Source organism: Cydia splendana, chromosome 25, assembly GCF_910591565.1.
Source record: "Cydia splendana chromosome 25, ilCydSple1.2, whole genome shotgun sequence".
Taxonomy (NCBI): Eukaryota; Metazoa; Arthropoda; class Insecta; order Lepidoptera; family Tortricidae; genus Cydia; species Cydia splendana.
The window spans coordinates 5,836,401-5,852,227 of record NC_085984.1 but is presented as its reverse complement, the minus strand read 5'-3'; the positions used below and the strand labels follow the sequence as shown (position 1 = coordinate 5,852,227).

Here is a 15,827-nt window from a genome sequence, read left to right as displayed (position 1 = left end):
TACGGCTTTTAGTCAATTTGACCCTTCTGCCTTAGGCCTAAGCAAGTCAATATAAACCTTATTTTAAAGCATGAAGGTTACAATTACAAATGTATCACATAACACTTAAGTGGAAGCGTTCTCGACTCGTAACGTGTAAATTTAGTGTTAGGACAGTTGCGAGTGCGTTATATAATATAATATTTTCTTTCAGATGATGCAGTAAAGTCAGAGGAAGAACCTACAAAATCAGTGGAACCTGAAAATGTATGTTAAATAAATTATTTAAGTTATTTTTGTTTAGTTCAATAATAAATTGTGTATTTGTTCGTTTTTGCATTATCACGTTTGAAAGTTAGACTATTAACTATGTACTGTGTAGAAATGTAGTGTTAAACTTAAACTCCTAATGCTGAGTAAGGTTGCCAGAGCTTCTAGAATAAGCGTTTGCTGGGAGGACCTACATTTGTCCCTACAAACTACGACTTGTAAATGGTCAACAACTCAAATGTGAAACCCCAGCTGTTGCAAAAATCCTTTTTTTTTAATTATCATTAAAAACCATTACTTAAAAGTTAATTCCACCTGTCTTCATGAGAAAACAACTCAAAATTTGCATCAAATTAGTTTGCCACTCCTGTAGATAAAATTCAACTTTCTTATCAATAGGGGGTATTACTGGAATGTTCTGCCGCCAGAGTGCAGCACTATAGTTCGTTTTTTTTAGCATTAGAAAGAACTTGTAAGAAGGTAAGCGATCTTGACATGTCTTTTAATCGAAAAACGCTTTTTATAAATCAATAACTATTACTTATGAAAGCAGAAGAATATAAAAGATCGTATTAGATTCATAATTGGTATATATTTGCCGTATAGTAACTTATTTTTAAAATGTGTTTTTCAATTAAAAGACACGTCAAGATTGTTTACCTTATTTCTAATGCTAAAAAAACGAACTATAAGCTAGCTAGTAAACCATAGAGTAACTTATACGTACTGTACCTTAAACTGTTTTTTGACAAGTTTTCACAGACATTGATGCATCAAGGCGGTTTGTTAACAAGGGCCTACCGGGAAACGCGAAAATCGAAATCTAGTTATCTGCCTCTTTATCGTTCGAATATGCAAGAGAGATAGAGAGGTTAGATAACGAAATTTCGTTTTTCTTGTTTCGCGCTAGACCTTCAGATTGTGATGGATTGTGGTAGTAGCGCCCCCTACGCAGAGTTCCGCGTAATATTTATATTTTTGACGCCTCTACGAGCTGGTCTGGTGAAAAATAGTTTCCTGTGCCAACAGCCCAACAGTTATTTCACAGTGTCTATTAATTTTAGGATAAGCAGGAATGCAAAATGGAAATCAAGTTAGAAATAAAGCAGGAAGCATTAGATACCAGCGACGAAGAAGCGATATGGATCGTGCATACTGACGACACGCCGGCCGAACAGCTACACTCCCTTCTGCGTGTAAGTTTTTGGCATAGACAATAAGTTATTTACGATACATATGCGAATAGGTAATAAAAATTACCTATTCGCACGTGTATCGTTTTACAGTACATATGGCCCTTTAAATTTTCGACGTAGTTTACGTAATGTGCGTAATATAGCACCTGGTGTCGTAATGTAACACCAAATGTACCTACTGTAATATTACATTACGATACAAGTGTGAAAAGTAGGAAGTTCGCAACGTGTGGCGAATTTTAAAACACGACCGAAATTTTTAATCGACACGAGTTGCGAATTACTTATTCGCACGTGTATTTTTATAACGTTTTACAGTAGGTACATATGGCCCTTAAAATTTTAACGTAGTTATGTAATTTGCTTATACATATTATGTATTTGGCCCCTATTTCACCAACGTGACAGGTGCGACAATTCGACAAGTCTCATAGTTGCTGACGTCACAGGCATCCATGGGTTACGGTTATCGCTTACCATCGGGCGGGCCGTATTCCTGTTTGTCACCATCATTGTATTATTAAAAAAAACTTTATTATATTGGCAAAAAACAGGTATTTCTCTTGCGATGTTTATGATGACAATGATGTCAATTGTCACAAGATTTCAAAGAACTTTCAGTAATTCTTGACAGCAAATGAGTTCTGTGTCGGAATTTCGTGACAATTGTCGTATTTCTTGTGACAATTGTCATATTAGCTTCGCAAAATAAATACTTATTAACTGGCGATATAGTGGAGTTTTTTTTAAATTAACATGTTGGTGGCAAACAACCACACCGCCCGTCTGATGGTAAGCGGTTACCGTAGCCTATGGCGGCATGTACGTCAGTAACAGTGATGTCGACAATTGTCGGACCTGTCACGTTGGTGAAATAGGGCCCCGGTGTCGTAATGTAGCACAAGATGTGCTGTAAATTATTATTACCTACAGCGTTTATGTTTTAAATCCGCTCTCTGCTTTCTAGCGTGATGAAACAAGCAATGATGCAGTGTTCAAGAAGCCGCAAAAATGTGCCAAATGCAGGTAGAACGTGTCTCCATTCATAAGCTGATATTACCTAGCTCATCAATCCATACTTCCATATACCAAAGACATATGTAACTTCGTATAAGACGAATAAAGTCTAAGGAAAAAACGTGCCTCAGAATTCAAGTAAAAGTCATTCTCGAATAGATGGCGCACACACCTTTAGCCTATCCTCGGCTAGATGGCGTGACAACACCGTTTCATATTTAACAATTTTAACACATAGATATCAGTGAATGAACATGGATCAAAATGATATAAAAATAACAAAATCATTTTATCCATATATATACATTTTTTGATAACTTTATACGTTTTCATTTTGAGTTTTAGTCGTGTGTCGATAGATGGCAGTAAATTTACAGTGACTACAAAATTTACAATGACAGGACCCCTCTATACTATCTATTCTTTTTGCATATACTTAATATATCATAAATGCGATAGTGTGTCTGTCTGTCTGTTACTTCTTCACGCTTAAACCGCTGAACGGATTTAGTTTAAATTTGGCATACAGATAGTTTGAGCCCCGGGGAAGGACATAGGATAGTTTTTATATCGGAAGTCATCCCTGAAGAGGGTGAAAACCGGATAAGTGCGAGTCGGACTCGCCCACCGAGGGTTCCGTACTTTTTAGTATTTGTTGTTATAGCGGCAACAGAAATACATCATCTGTGAAAATTTCAACTGCCTAGCTATCACGGTTCATGAGATACAGCCTGGTGACAGACGGACGGACGGACACCGGAGTCTTAGTAATAGGGTCCCGTTTTTACCCTTTGGGTACGGAACCCTAAAAAGGGGGTGGAAATTAGAAAATTAATGAATTGCCTGTTAATCGGTGTAAGCAATCAAAATTATTGCCATTAGATTTTATCCAGGCGCTGTACTTACTCTAACTGCTGGAACTAATTCCACGCAGACGAAGTCGCGGGCAAAAGCTAGTACCTATATAAAGCGAATCGTCGCCTGTATTTTCATCAGCATTACCTCATTTTAACAAGCTTTTATTAGGTCGACTGTATGCTCGATGTAACTATGTAATGAAATCTAAGGTAACTAATTTAACCATCTTCCAAGGAAATTGGCAGCTGTATGTAGTTCTGATGACAATACAATAATATGGTACTGTCGAACTGATCTGATGATGGAGACAGGAGGTGGCCATAGGAACTCTGTGATGAAACAACGCAACCTAATTGTTTTAGGGGTTTTTAGAATTGTCTCGATAAGTATTATTTGTCTGTCGTAAGAAAAGTACAGTCAGCGATCAAAACCATTACTTTTTGGATTAGATGAGCACCGCGGAGAAACACAAGATGATCTGTGCTATAGAATAACGAATATGTTTGCTGATATTCTCATGATTGATATAAATGGATATATAGAATCGGTCAGGAGGATTGGAAAATTTGGCTACCAGCGCCCACTTGTAGTTGAACTCATAAATAAACGAATGGCAAGGTACGTAACAGAGCGACGTATGAACTTCCAAAATAGTCGTTATGCTGTGTCGGAATACTTATCAAGAGAGGCACTTCAACATAGGAAACTACTTAAAAAACATCTAATGGATGCACGTCGAAATGGGAAATTTGCGATAATTAGAAACAACCGACTGTTTATTAATGGCGAAGAGTACACCCCAGCCGACGACATAGAACCGCAAATAGACCTTTCTGCTACAAATGTCAACAAAAGCTGCACCATACCAGCACAATCAGAACAAGGCAACAGTAAACAAATGGACACATCAACATCACAACGAGATTCCTTTCGTGAATAATTCGCCAATAACCGAACACATGGACCAACACTCCCTACAAACTACTTTAGAAATTAATATATTTTTCCAAAACATGCAAAGCCTCAAAAACAAAACTTACTTACTAGAATCATTTTTATCAAACCGCGACTATAAAGTCCTATGTTTAACAGAAACATGGATATCGGAAGCGCAAAAGAATCTCATAAACATCAGCGGCTACGAGTTTGCAGCGTCATATCATCGTTGCGAGCGACCTGGAGGGGGTGTGGCGATTCTGATACAAGAAGACCTAGAATATATCGAGCGTACAGATATTGCTGAATTATCTACTGAATCTATCGTGGAATGTTGTGCGGTTGAAATACCCGAGCTTAATCTTTTTGTTATTAATATATATAGGCCAGATAGAGATATAAATACCTTTTTGGAAACACTAAGAAAAATCCTATGTAAAATTAAATTTAAGCAACAAAAAATGCATATAATAATTGGAGGAGATTTTAATATTAATGTTATGCAGAATTCACTACATTCCCAAACACTCCTCACAGAAATGTTGACTCAAAATTTTAGACAAACAGTCAACGAGCCGACAAGGGAAAATAACTTATCATCGACATGTATAGATCTAGTATTCACAAATAAAATAGACTTTTCGGTATGTATCAGGGACTACGGCATTTCTGACCACAAAAGCGTAACATACAGCTTCAAACAGCCAACAAATGAGCAACAAATAGAAAAAAAGAAACAGTTTATCTATAAAAGAATTTATAACCAAGTAAACATGGAAAAATTTAAAGAAGAACTCAAAACTATATCCTGGTTAAATATAATAACACCAGGAAATGATGTAAATACAAATTATACAAATTTCCATAATACACTACAAGACCTACTGACAAGAAATATTCCAATTAAACGTATACAGATTAAAAATAAAATCAATAATAAGCAATGGTTAACACCGGGACTCAAAACTTCATGTAAAAACAAAAGATTCCTGAAAATTGTTAGAAACCATACAAAAAACAAGAGTTTTATAGTGTACTACTCAAAATATACCAAAATCTTGAAAAAATGCGTAACCTTATCTAAAAGACTTAATTATATAAAACAGATGCAGTCATCAAAAAACAAGATTAAAACAATGTGGAATATAATTAAAACTACCACTAACCGGCAAAGAAAATCAAAAATTAAGAATATGTCTTTAAAAATTCGAGATACTGTTTTAGAAACGCCCAACCAAATAGTCGATACTCTAAATGAGCACTTTGCGTCAGTGGGTGAGTCATCACTACAACCATCGCATACGACGGCGACGGACGGCTGCAGCGCGCGCGCTTGTACTTATACGCAAGGGTTACATATCAGAATACCGAAAATTAACTTACCTAATGTCGAATCACCTATGCTCGATTCACCTATTTTTAAATTACCTAACGATCATTTTACCTAAATATTGAATGACCTAAGTTTATAATACCTAATCTCAATTAACCTAATGGATGAAACACCTAATTAACGTTTTACCTAATGCACATTTTACCTAACGCACGTTTTACCTAAAGCTATTATACCTAATGCATGAAACACCTAAAGCTGACATACCTAATGGACGATCCACCTAAAGCTGATATACCTAATGAACGATATACCTAAAGTTGATTTACCTAAAGGATAACATACCTAAAACTGTTATACCTAACGAACGAAATACCTAAAGTCGATATACCTAAAGGACGGAATACCTAAAATCGATATACCTAATGCATGTTATACCGAAAGTCGATATACCTAATGGACGATATGCCTAAAGTTGATTTACCTATTGAACGAAATACCTAGAGCTAATATACCTAATGCACGTAACACCTAAAGTCGATATACCTAATGCACGAAATACCTGAGGCTGGTATATGTTTTAACGAACGAAAATACCTACTGTAAGTTTTGTAACATGGCCATTATTGGGCAATTACGCCACTGTCTTCCAAGCCGAGACATTCGCTATAATTGCCTGTGTGCATGAGAATATAGTTAGGCGAACCCAAGGGAAGAATATCTATATACTCAGCGACAGTCAGGCCGCTCTACCTAATGGGTATATAAACTGTATGTGTTACGTGCATTAGGTATATTCACTTTAGGTATTTCGTTCAATAGGTAAATCAACTTTAGGGATATCGGACATTAGGTATATCGACTTTCGGTATTACGTGGATTAGGTATATCGACTTTAGGTATTCCGTGCATTAGGTATATCGACTTTAGGTGTTTGGTTCGTTAGGTGTAACAGCTTTAGGTAATTCATGCAGTCGGTATGTCAGCTTTAGGTAATTTGTGCATTAGGTATATCAAAATTAGGTGTTTCGTGTATTAGGTATATTAACTTTAGGTATTTCATGTATTAGGTAAATCGGTTTTAGGTATTTTAAGCATTAGGTGTATCAAGTTTAGGTAGATCGACCATAGGTATTCTGAGCTTAGGTAAAACAATTATAGGTGAAACGTGCATTAGGTAATTCGTTCATTAGGTGTTATGAGCTTAGGTTAATAAACCATTAGGTGTTTAAAAAAATAGGTGAATCGAGCATAGGTGATTCGACATTAGGTAAATCAACTTTCGGTATTCTGATATGTAACCTACGCAAGCGACCGGCCAGTCAGTGATTACCCCCAGTATTAACTCTATAATGATAAGTGAAGTTACTGAGCTTGAAATTAATACACTTATCCGTCAAATGAAAAATAAAATGAGTTTTGGTACGGATGAAATTTTTATTTTTATTTTATTTTATTTATTTGGCTCACAAAACAAGTTACAGACATTTACAGGAATTTCATTAATAAGCTAACAGTTCAGATCTGGACTATAACTCCAAACATGTGTGCACGGAAGGATATGAACATTCAGTTAGAATATAATGCTAGAGGGATGAGATGTCAAGAAAAATTATATAAATGGTAGTAAGATTTACACATTGCTTGAGTTATCTAATTAATTATACTAGGTCTAAAAACTAAACAAGATAAGACTAATTAAACTAGGTCTAAAACTAAACAAGATAAAATATTTAAACATTTTAAAACTAGACTAATAAGATGAGTGCGAGCGCAGCTTATGTACAGAAAGTCTTAAGTATTTTATTTTTAAAAGTGGCTAAGCTGCGTTCGAATATGTCTATGGAAGGATTCTCGGCCACGGTTTCGTTGTATAATCGACACATTCTTGTCACTGGATTGTAGTATGAGGTGTTGTTTTTATAAATCTGTAGTTGAAATATTTTGAGCGAGGGGTTGCGAGATTTGTAACGTGTGATAAAATTGAGAAGAGAAAGAAGAGAGGGACAGTCAATTTGGGAGTGTATAATTTTGTAAAGTATTAGTAGTTCGCTGCATTTCCTACGACTTGTAAGCGATGGCATATTAAAGTGCTTGAGCCTGCTGGCATAAGATCTGAGACTGCGACCAAGCTGGAGCCTGTAGCTAAGGATATTAAGAAATTGCTTTTGCACTTTTTCTATGCTGTCAATGTGACTTTTATAGTAAGGTGCCCATATTACATTTCACAATTCCTGCGGTTTTAATTAAATTATGCTCAAATGAATTAGTACTGCCTTTACGCCTACTAATAAACCAGTCTTTAACCGATGGCGTTTTCCCTGACTTGTTAAAATGGGCAATAATTAAACCCATACTAAAACCGCGAGGTATGGAAACTGAGCCAAGTCAATACCGCCCAATTGCACTTCTGCCCACCATTTCAAAGTTATTTGAAAAAGCTATGGTAAACCGCGTGTATAATTTCTTTGAAAAATATGGGATATTAGATAAAAACCAGTTTGGTTTCAGAAAAAAACACTCCACCGTATTAGCCGTTTACCACTATATTCAAGAAATTCTTAGTCACATAAATAACAAAAACTACGCCATTGGATTACTTCTGGATATGCCTATGACCGCGTATCACATGATATTCTGTTGCGAAAATTATATGGCATGGGGATCAGAGGTAACGCATATAGATGGTTTCGAACATATCTACAAAACCGGCAGCAGTGTGTACAAATCAACTGGTACTATAAAAACTCGGGAGAGACTAAAACCGTAACCTCAAAAATGCGACATATAACATGTTCAATCCCCCAGGGAAGTGTAACTGGTTGTCTCCTATTCCTTGCTTATATAAACGACTTGCCCAAAATACTAAACATAAACACTAAATGCGTGATGTTTGCTGACGACGTCTCCATACTCATAAGTAGTGATAGTAGCACGGAATGTAACGAGCGCTTGTCAGAAGTATCAAAAACAGTTTGCGAATGGCTAGTAAACCATAATTTAGAAATAAATATAAGCAAAACTAAAATAATACAATTTAAACCCACACAGAAAGCCGCATTAGAAATGACATTACAGATAAATAATACAATTATTGAAGAAGTAACTGAATTTAAATTATTAGGAATAACAATTGATTCAAGTATAAATTGGAAATATCATATTCAATCCATCAAAAGTAAATTGAGTAGCTTTATATATGTGTCGCAGTCGGATCGTATAATCCGCCGTATTACATTACGGCTAGCCGTTTTCAAAAACAGGGGCGTTTTGAAATGCGGCGGTTTAACGATTAGCCGGATTGAATGCGGCTGAATGAGAATCCGCCGGAATGTATTCGGCGCCATACGTTCTTCAACACGGCTAGCCGTAATGTAATACAGCGAGTCATTAGCCGCCGCTTTGACAGTTTTTAGTTCCCATTTTTAACACCCGTGGCGCTGCCTGACAAACGCTGGGGTGTCCATCAAATCTGGAGTTCGTCGGACTGTTTCTTTTCAAAAAACATTTCTTTCGCAACTTAACTAGACGGAGCCCCGCTTCGCGGGGCTCCTATTTCTGAGCGGTTTGCCCTTCGGGCATCTGAAGCTACCTAACGAACCTAACCTACCTACCTATTGATTTAGTGAGACGTCCGTGAAAACATTACACTTTGGGGAAAAAAGCGTAGGTAGGTAAGTAGGTTAGGTTCGTTAGGTAGATTCAGATGCCCGAAGGGCAAACCGCCCAGAAATAGGAGCCCCGCTTGCGGGGCTCCGTCTATTTAAGTTGCGAAGGAAATGTTTTGGAAAATAAACACATGTAGTGCGGTGGGACCATGGTAAAAATAAATTAAATTGCAAACATTGTCAAACTCCGGTTACGTAGGCGACCGAAAGAACTGGTCACTCTACAATCTAAAATAGTAGTACGATGCGGCTAAACGTTGGCCGCCTTATTGAAGAACGTATCGCAATGACAATCCGGCTAATCGTCGAACCGCCGCATTTCAAAATGCCCCTGTTTTTGATAACGGCTAGCCGTAATGTAATACGGCGGATTATACGATCTGACTACGACATATGCACTAAGTGTGCTCAAGGTCAATACAAATCAGAAAACCGCGTTATCAGCCTATTTTGCCTTCGCCCATGCATGGCTCCAATACGGTGTAATATTATGGGGAGCCAGCACTGATGTACACCAGTTACTCATATTACAAAATAAATGCATCCGCATTCTATCAAATACTCGGGTACCAGATAGCTGTATTCCACATTTCATTAAACTTGAAATCCTTACGTTACCCTCTATTTATATTCTAGAAGCAGCTCTATTTGTTAGGAAGAACATGAATTTATTTAAACAAAAAGTAATAAAATCACAGAGACGAAATAAATTAAACCAGCTAGAATTACCAACTTCAACATTAGCAATGTTCAGAAATGGTCCGTATTACCGATGTATACTAATAGCGAATAAAATACCAGAAGTAATAAAATACGAAACCAAAGATGAATTGTTCAAACGAAAACTTAAAGATCTGTTAATTAAAAGGTGCTATTACTCTATTGAGGAATTTTTAAATGATACAACCTTATCGAACTAAAAAATATAGGAACATATAAATGTAAATGTTAACAAAATGTATATCATATTTTCTTTTACACTCAATTGATAATGATAAGCAATGAATAAATAAAATAACAATTATTATTAATTATACAATATAAATGATTTTTTTAATAATTATATACTTATACATAAATAGAATTAATTTATTTTATTGTCGATGTTAAATTTAACAAATTACCTTGTAAACTAGTCAAAATGAAAAATATTTTTAATAATTTTAAATTTCTTAATAATTTTCCACTACTAAATCGTGTTATGTTGCATGCCATATAAAAATTAGGTTAAATTTACTTTAGTATTAGTATTAAGTTTTAGTTAAGTACTTACATTGCTATGTACCCTAACAGGGTTCATGTGAACACTAGCTGTAAAATGCCCTTTGTAAGACATTATGTAACACGTGATTATAAATGCAATAAATGAATTATGAATTATGAATTAAAGCTTGTACCAAAAATGAAATTTATGCCAAAAACTTATTTATTTATCAATAATAGTAAATGTCGATATACTAGTGCGAAAAGTAGGAAAATGCCTATTCGCACGTGTATCGTGCCATGTTTTACATATGGCCTTTTAAATTTTCGACATAGGTACGTAAAGTGCTAATTACCGCACTAGGGCGGTAAAGTACCACATGTACTGTAAAATCCGATTTAAGCTAACTGTGCAAGAGGCTTCACCGACGTGGCAGCGACTAAGTTTTAATTAATTAATAGATTTATTTATGTAACTTATAATGTCATCTGTGGTTTGGATTTGATATTTCGCAAGAAGTAGTCTAGATTTGAGTTAGAAATCACCTGTAGGCTGTAGACAAGACATACATAGGTATAGATATTATGTTTATAAGTAGTATTATAATTTATAATATATAGAGTAAACGTCGTCTTTTTTCATAAAAATTTACTTTGATTTTTTACCTATACAGGGTGGCTAAAAAATAAGTGCATTCCCGTTGCCAGGGATATTTTGGGAGTATACTGAGCAACTTTGACTATGGGGCCAATCTCCAAATCGCGAAAAAAGATATGGCTGTTTCATACATTTTGGCTGGTCTGGCATTATTTTCTATGAGCTGGTAAATTGTTTTTTCGCGATTTCGGGGTTGGTCCCATAGTAAAAGTTGCTGGCAACGGGAATGCACTTATTTTTTAGCCACCCAGTACATGCTTATCTACGCTGTTTTTAAGTACCTACCTACGAAACTATAATTTATAATATTTTAAACAAACTTTACTCTCGCAGTCAAATTATGGTGGATATTGCTACACATAAATGCAAAAAGCGAGCCCGGAAACGGAGGTGCTCGGGCAAGGACGAAAGTGTCACTTTGGCCTCTCAGAAGGACAGTGTAAAGGTAATTTTAATTTTTAACTAGCAGAAACGTAGTCTGCTAACGATGCTACTGAGCTTAGAATAAATTTAAAAGTGGAAAAATTACTGTCTTGGTTGAGACTTGAACTCACGGCCTCTGGATCGATACTCCAGCGCTCTGCCATCTAATTTTAATTCATCCATGTAATTTTTCCACTTTTAAATTTATTCTAAGCTTAGTGTAAAGGTACGTTGCACGAGTTTGGAATCGGCAAAAACCGGAAAGAGTGTGCCATTTGACCTAATCATCAGACTAAATACTAGAGATGGGCCGAATATTCGGTAATTATTAGGTATTCGGCATATTTTTCAATGTTCGTATTCGGCCGAATAATTCGGTTCGAACTGTCGAATATATCTTCTTCTTCTTTCCCCTAGACCGGTAGTCCCATTTACTTGGGGTCGGCCCTCCTCGTCCGCATCCTCCACTGAGCACGATTCCGTGCGGCGTTGGTGTCGATTTGAGCTTCTTTGAGGTCTTTCTCGACCGTCGTCAGCCAAGTGGAGGGTGGTCTTCCATGGCCGCGTGGCTGGGTTACAGGCAGGTTCAAGGCCAGTTTTACCGGGTGGTCTTCTTCGCGTCTTTGGACGTGCCCGTACCATCTAAGGCGTTTTTCTTTGGCTTTGTCGATTATTGGCGCGACTCCAAAACTTCCCCTAATGTACTCATTCCGGATCCTATCTAGGAGTGTGACGCCAGCTGACCATCGTAGCATACGCATTTCGGTAGTGTGTAGCTTATTAAGGTGACTTTTGTTTGTAGCCCAGCACTCCGATCCGTACAAAACCGCGGGTCTTATTGCTGTTTTGTACAGTATTCCTTTGGTCTTGAGCGGCATTTTCTTATCGCACATGACTCCTGTGAGCTGTCTCCATTTCATCCAGCCCGTAGTGGTCCGGTGAGTAATATCCCTATCAATTTTGCCGTCGTTGGACACTATCGAACCTAAATATTTAAATTCCGACACTCTGGGTATTGGCGTGTCTCCTATCGAGATGTTGATAGTTTTAGGGTCTGTTAAACCGTCAAAGATACAGGACATATGTTCGGTTTTCTTCCTACTTATCTTCAAACCATTGGCTTCAAGCGCTTCTACCCAGGTATTTAGGTCTTGTTGTAGGTGGTCGACGTTGTCCGAAATTAAAACCACATCATCTGCATAAAGTAGGTTCCACGGTAGCGGCTTTTGACAGTGTTTCGTCAAGTAATCCATAGTAGTATTGAAGAGTATTGGGCTCAGTGTAGAATATATACCGAATAAATAAATTCGTTTTTAATGGCGCCCGCTAGCTGGCGCGGGTGCACTGCTCGGTCAGGCATGAGACGGTTCCGGCTGGTCAAGAGGGGAAAGGTCAAAAACACGAGGAGTGCAGATCGCAGACCTGTATGAACTTGTTTTCAGCGTTTTAGGCAGTTTTAGCCCAACCGATTATTATTCGGTACGATCTGAACCGAATATTCGTATTCGGCAAAGTCCATATTCGGCCCATCTCTACTAAATACAGTGGCTCTGTGAGCTGTAGACCTCGCGAGCATAACTTAAAACTGAATTAGTATATAGCTCCGCCATTTTGTAAAATTCCCATATTTCCTTAGAGCATATAATAACCGGAGTCGCCTTTATAAGAGCTTACCCCTCTGCCGAAAACCTTGCACAATTGTGCAAACTGTGTATGGACTGACGTTTATCTGACCATGGTATAATAATATACTCCGCCTGGTACTCTCTTCCGACCACGTGACTGACACAAGCCTACGTCAGCATACGACAGCGCTATATAATAATATGCAATAGCGCTATATAAAGTGGCAATGTTATTGTAGCTGCTTTGTTACTGCACACCGTTGTATGGGGACCTTGCACTTTGAGACTATGCGCTGAAACTTGGCACAGTTGATTCTTAGCTGGTCTTGAGCAGATACAGACCGGGAGACCTCGAGAGCCACGTCTCATTTAGTGGGGGGGAGGGGGGAAGTTCGACGCCGCCGCGCTTCACTTGGAGCAACATTTCTCTAAAACTATACCTATTAGGGAATGTAATATATCATTTTCGGATAAATTAAGGATGAGGAATCTAGTTTTGGAACAAAAACAATGCACTTTCTAACAAAAAAAAAGCATAAAGTAGAAAAGACTAAAAAACGTATTTTTGATTTTTTCATAATTACCAATTTTTTTTTAAAGTATAGCAGGAATCTGAAAACAAAAAATATAGTCGTAAAGCTACACTTATTACGTTTAAGAAAATATATAGTTTAATATACAAAACTGTTGATAAATGGGAGATAAAAAATAATATTAAGCGTGGGTCAGAGTGATCTCAATACAAAATATGATGAATGTGGGAAAGTTACTTATAATTTGTTCTACAATCGTTTATTTTTCTTGTTTTTCGTAAATAACTCGTAAACGGTAGCCCACAGCAAAAAAATATCTTTTACGTAAATAATCTGTTTCAGATTTCTTATAAAATAAGTACTACTGTTTTTCGGTACCATCAATATTAAAAAAAATATTGAAGGGAGAAAATAAATACTTAGGTCCCCTTTTTTAGTCATTCGTAAATAACTCGTAAACGAAGGCCAATAGCAAAACAATTTTTAGTACATGAATAATTTACATAAAATTTCCTACAAAAAAGGTCATTCGAACTTTTTCGCTAGGATCAATATTAAAAACGATATTAAAGAGAGAAAATAAATTCTAAGGTCCCCTTTTTAAATATTGATCCTAGCGAAAAAGTTTGAATAACCTTTTTTGTAGGAAATTTTATGCTAATTATTCTTGTGTTAAAATATTTTTTGCTATTGGACATCCTTTACGAGTTATTTACGAATGACTAAAAAAGAGGACCTTAGTATTTATTTTCTCCCTTCAATATTTTTTTTAATATTGACCTTAGCGAAAAAAAGGAGCACTTATTTTATAAGAAATCTTAAACAGATTATTTACGTAAAATATATTTTTTTGCTGTGGGCTACCGTTTACGAGTTATTTACGAAATTATTAAAAAATAAACGATTGTAGAACAAATTATAAGTAACTTTCCCACATTCATAATATTATGTATTGAGATCACTCTGGCCCACGCTTAATATTATTTTTTATCTCCCATTTATCAACAGTTTTGTATATTAAACTATATATTTTCTTAAACGTAATAAGTGTAGCTTTACGACTGTATTTTTTGTTTTCAGATTCCTGCTATACTTTAAAAAAAAATTGGTAATTATGAAAAAATCATAAATACGTTTTTTAGTCTTTTCTAATTTATGCTTTTTTTTTGTTAGAAAGTGCATTGTTTTTGTTCCAAAACTAGATTCCTCATCCTTAATTTATCCGAAAATGATATATTACATTCCCTAATAGGTATAGTTTTAGAGAAATGTTGCTCCAAGTGAAGCGCGGCGGCGTCGAACTTCCCCCCCTCCCCCCCACTAAATGAGACGTGGCTCTCGAGGTCTCCCGGTCTGTATCTGCTCATGACCAGCTAAGAATCAACTGTGCCAAGTTTCAGCGCATAGTCACAAAGTGCAAGGTGTCGTGCACTAACAAACTAGCTATTGTGACGTAGGCTTGTGTCACTCTGGGAAGAGAAGATCATGTTTTATTAGACTATGTATCTGACATGACAAATGCGTTACCTACAAATCATGTACAAATAGGGTTGCCATACGTCCGGATTTGTCCGGAAATGTCCGGATTTTTGACCCTTTGTCCGGATTGCGGCCTGACTTGGCAAGTGTCCGGATTTTTAGGAATGACCTTATAAAAAAAATGTTTACGTGATATATATATTAAAAAGTTTACGCGCGCCGCCGGGGCGTCGTTCAAGCTACGCCAAATCTCTGTTACAAGAATTGCCCGGATTTTTAGGGTGATGTCAGGATTTTTATCAGGACATTTAATTCTTCCATATGGCAACCCTATGTACAAATAGCCATACATCTCACGTGCCCCTCCCCCGCAAAAATCGGCAGACTGTTTTGTACAGAAAATGACAGCCAAGGCGTCTCCAGTTACTAAATATTCTAAGCAAATTTCCCATTAGGAACAAACAACCAAGTATTTTACGTACAAGTTGTATAATTATATTAGGATAAAGAAAGAAATTTAATGCGTTTCGCATTTTGGATATAGGTAATAAAATGGAGGTAGATGGTTAGAAGTAAAGTTATACCTACCCTCAATATATTTTTAAATGAAATGAAATGGTGAAATTTTCCTGTTTCTCGGTACATGTCC

The 15,827-nt window shown here is 36.5% G+C and overlaps 1 protein-coding gene across 1 annotated transcript in view; it reads left to right on the top strand.

The window, feature by feature from the left end:
- The window catches only part of LOC134802649 (uncharacterized), a 73,580-nt gene that overhangs the window by 4,982 nt on the left and 52,771 nt on the right, over window positions 1–15,827 (top strand). Inside the window, exons 7-10 of the mRNA XM_063775285.1 lie at window positions 194–246; window positions 1,314–1,445; window positions 8,398–8,530; window positions 11,397–11,563. Of these exons, the coding sequence (XP_063631355.1) occupies window positions 194–246; window positions 1,314–1,445; window positions 8,398–8,530; window positions 11,397–11,563 (485 nt within the window). The remainder of the gene's footprint in view (window positions 1–193; window positions 247–1,313; window positions 1,446–8,397; window positions 8,531–11,396; window positions 11,564–15,827) is intronic.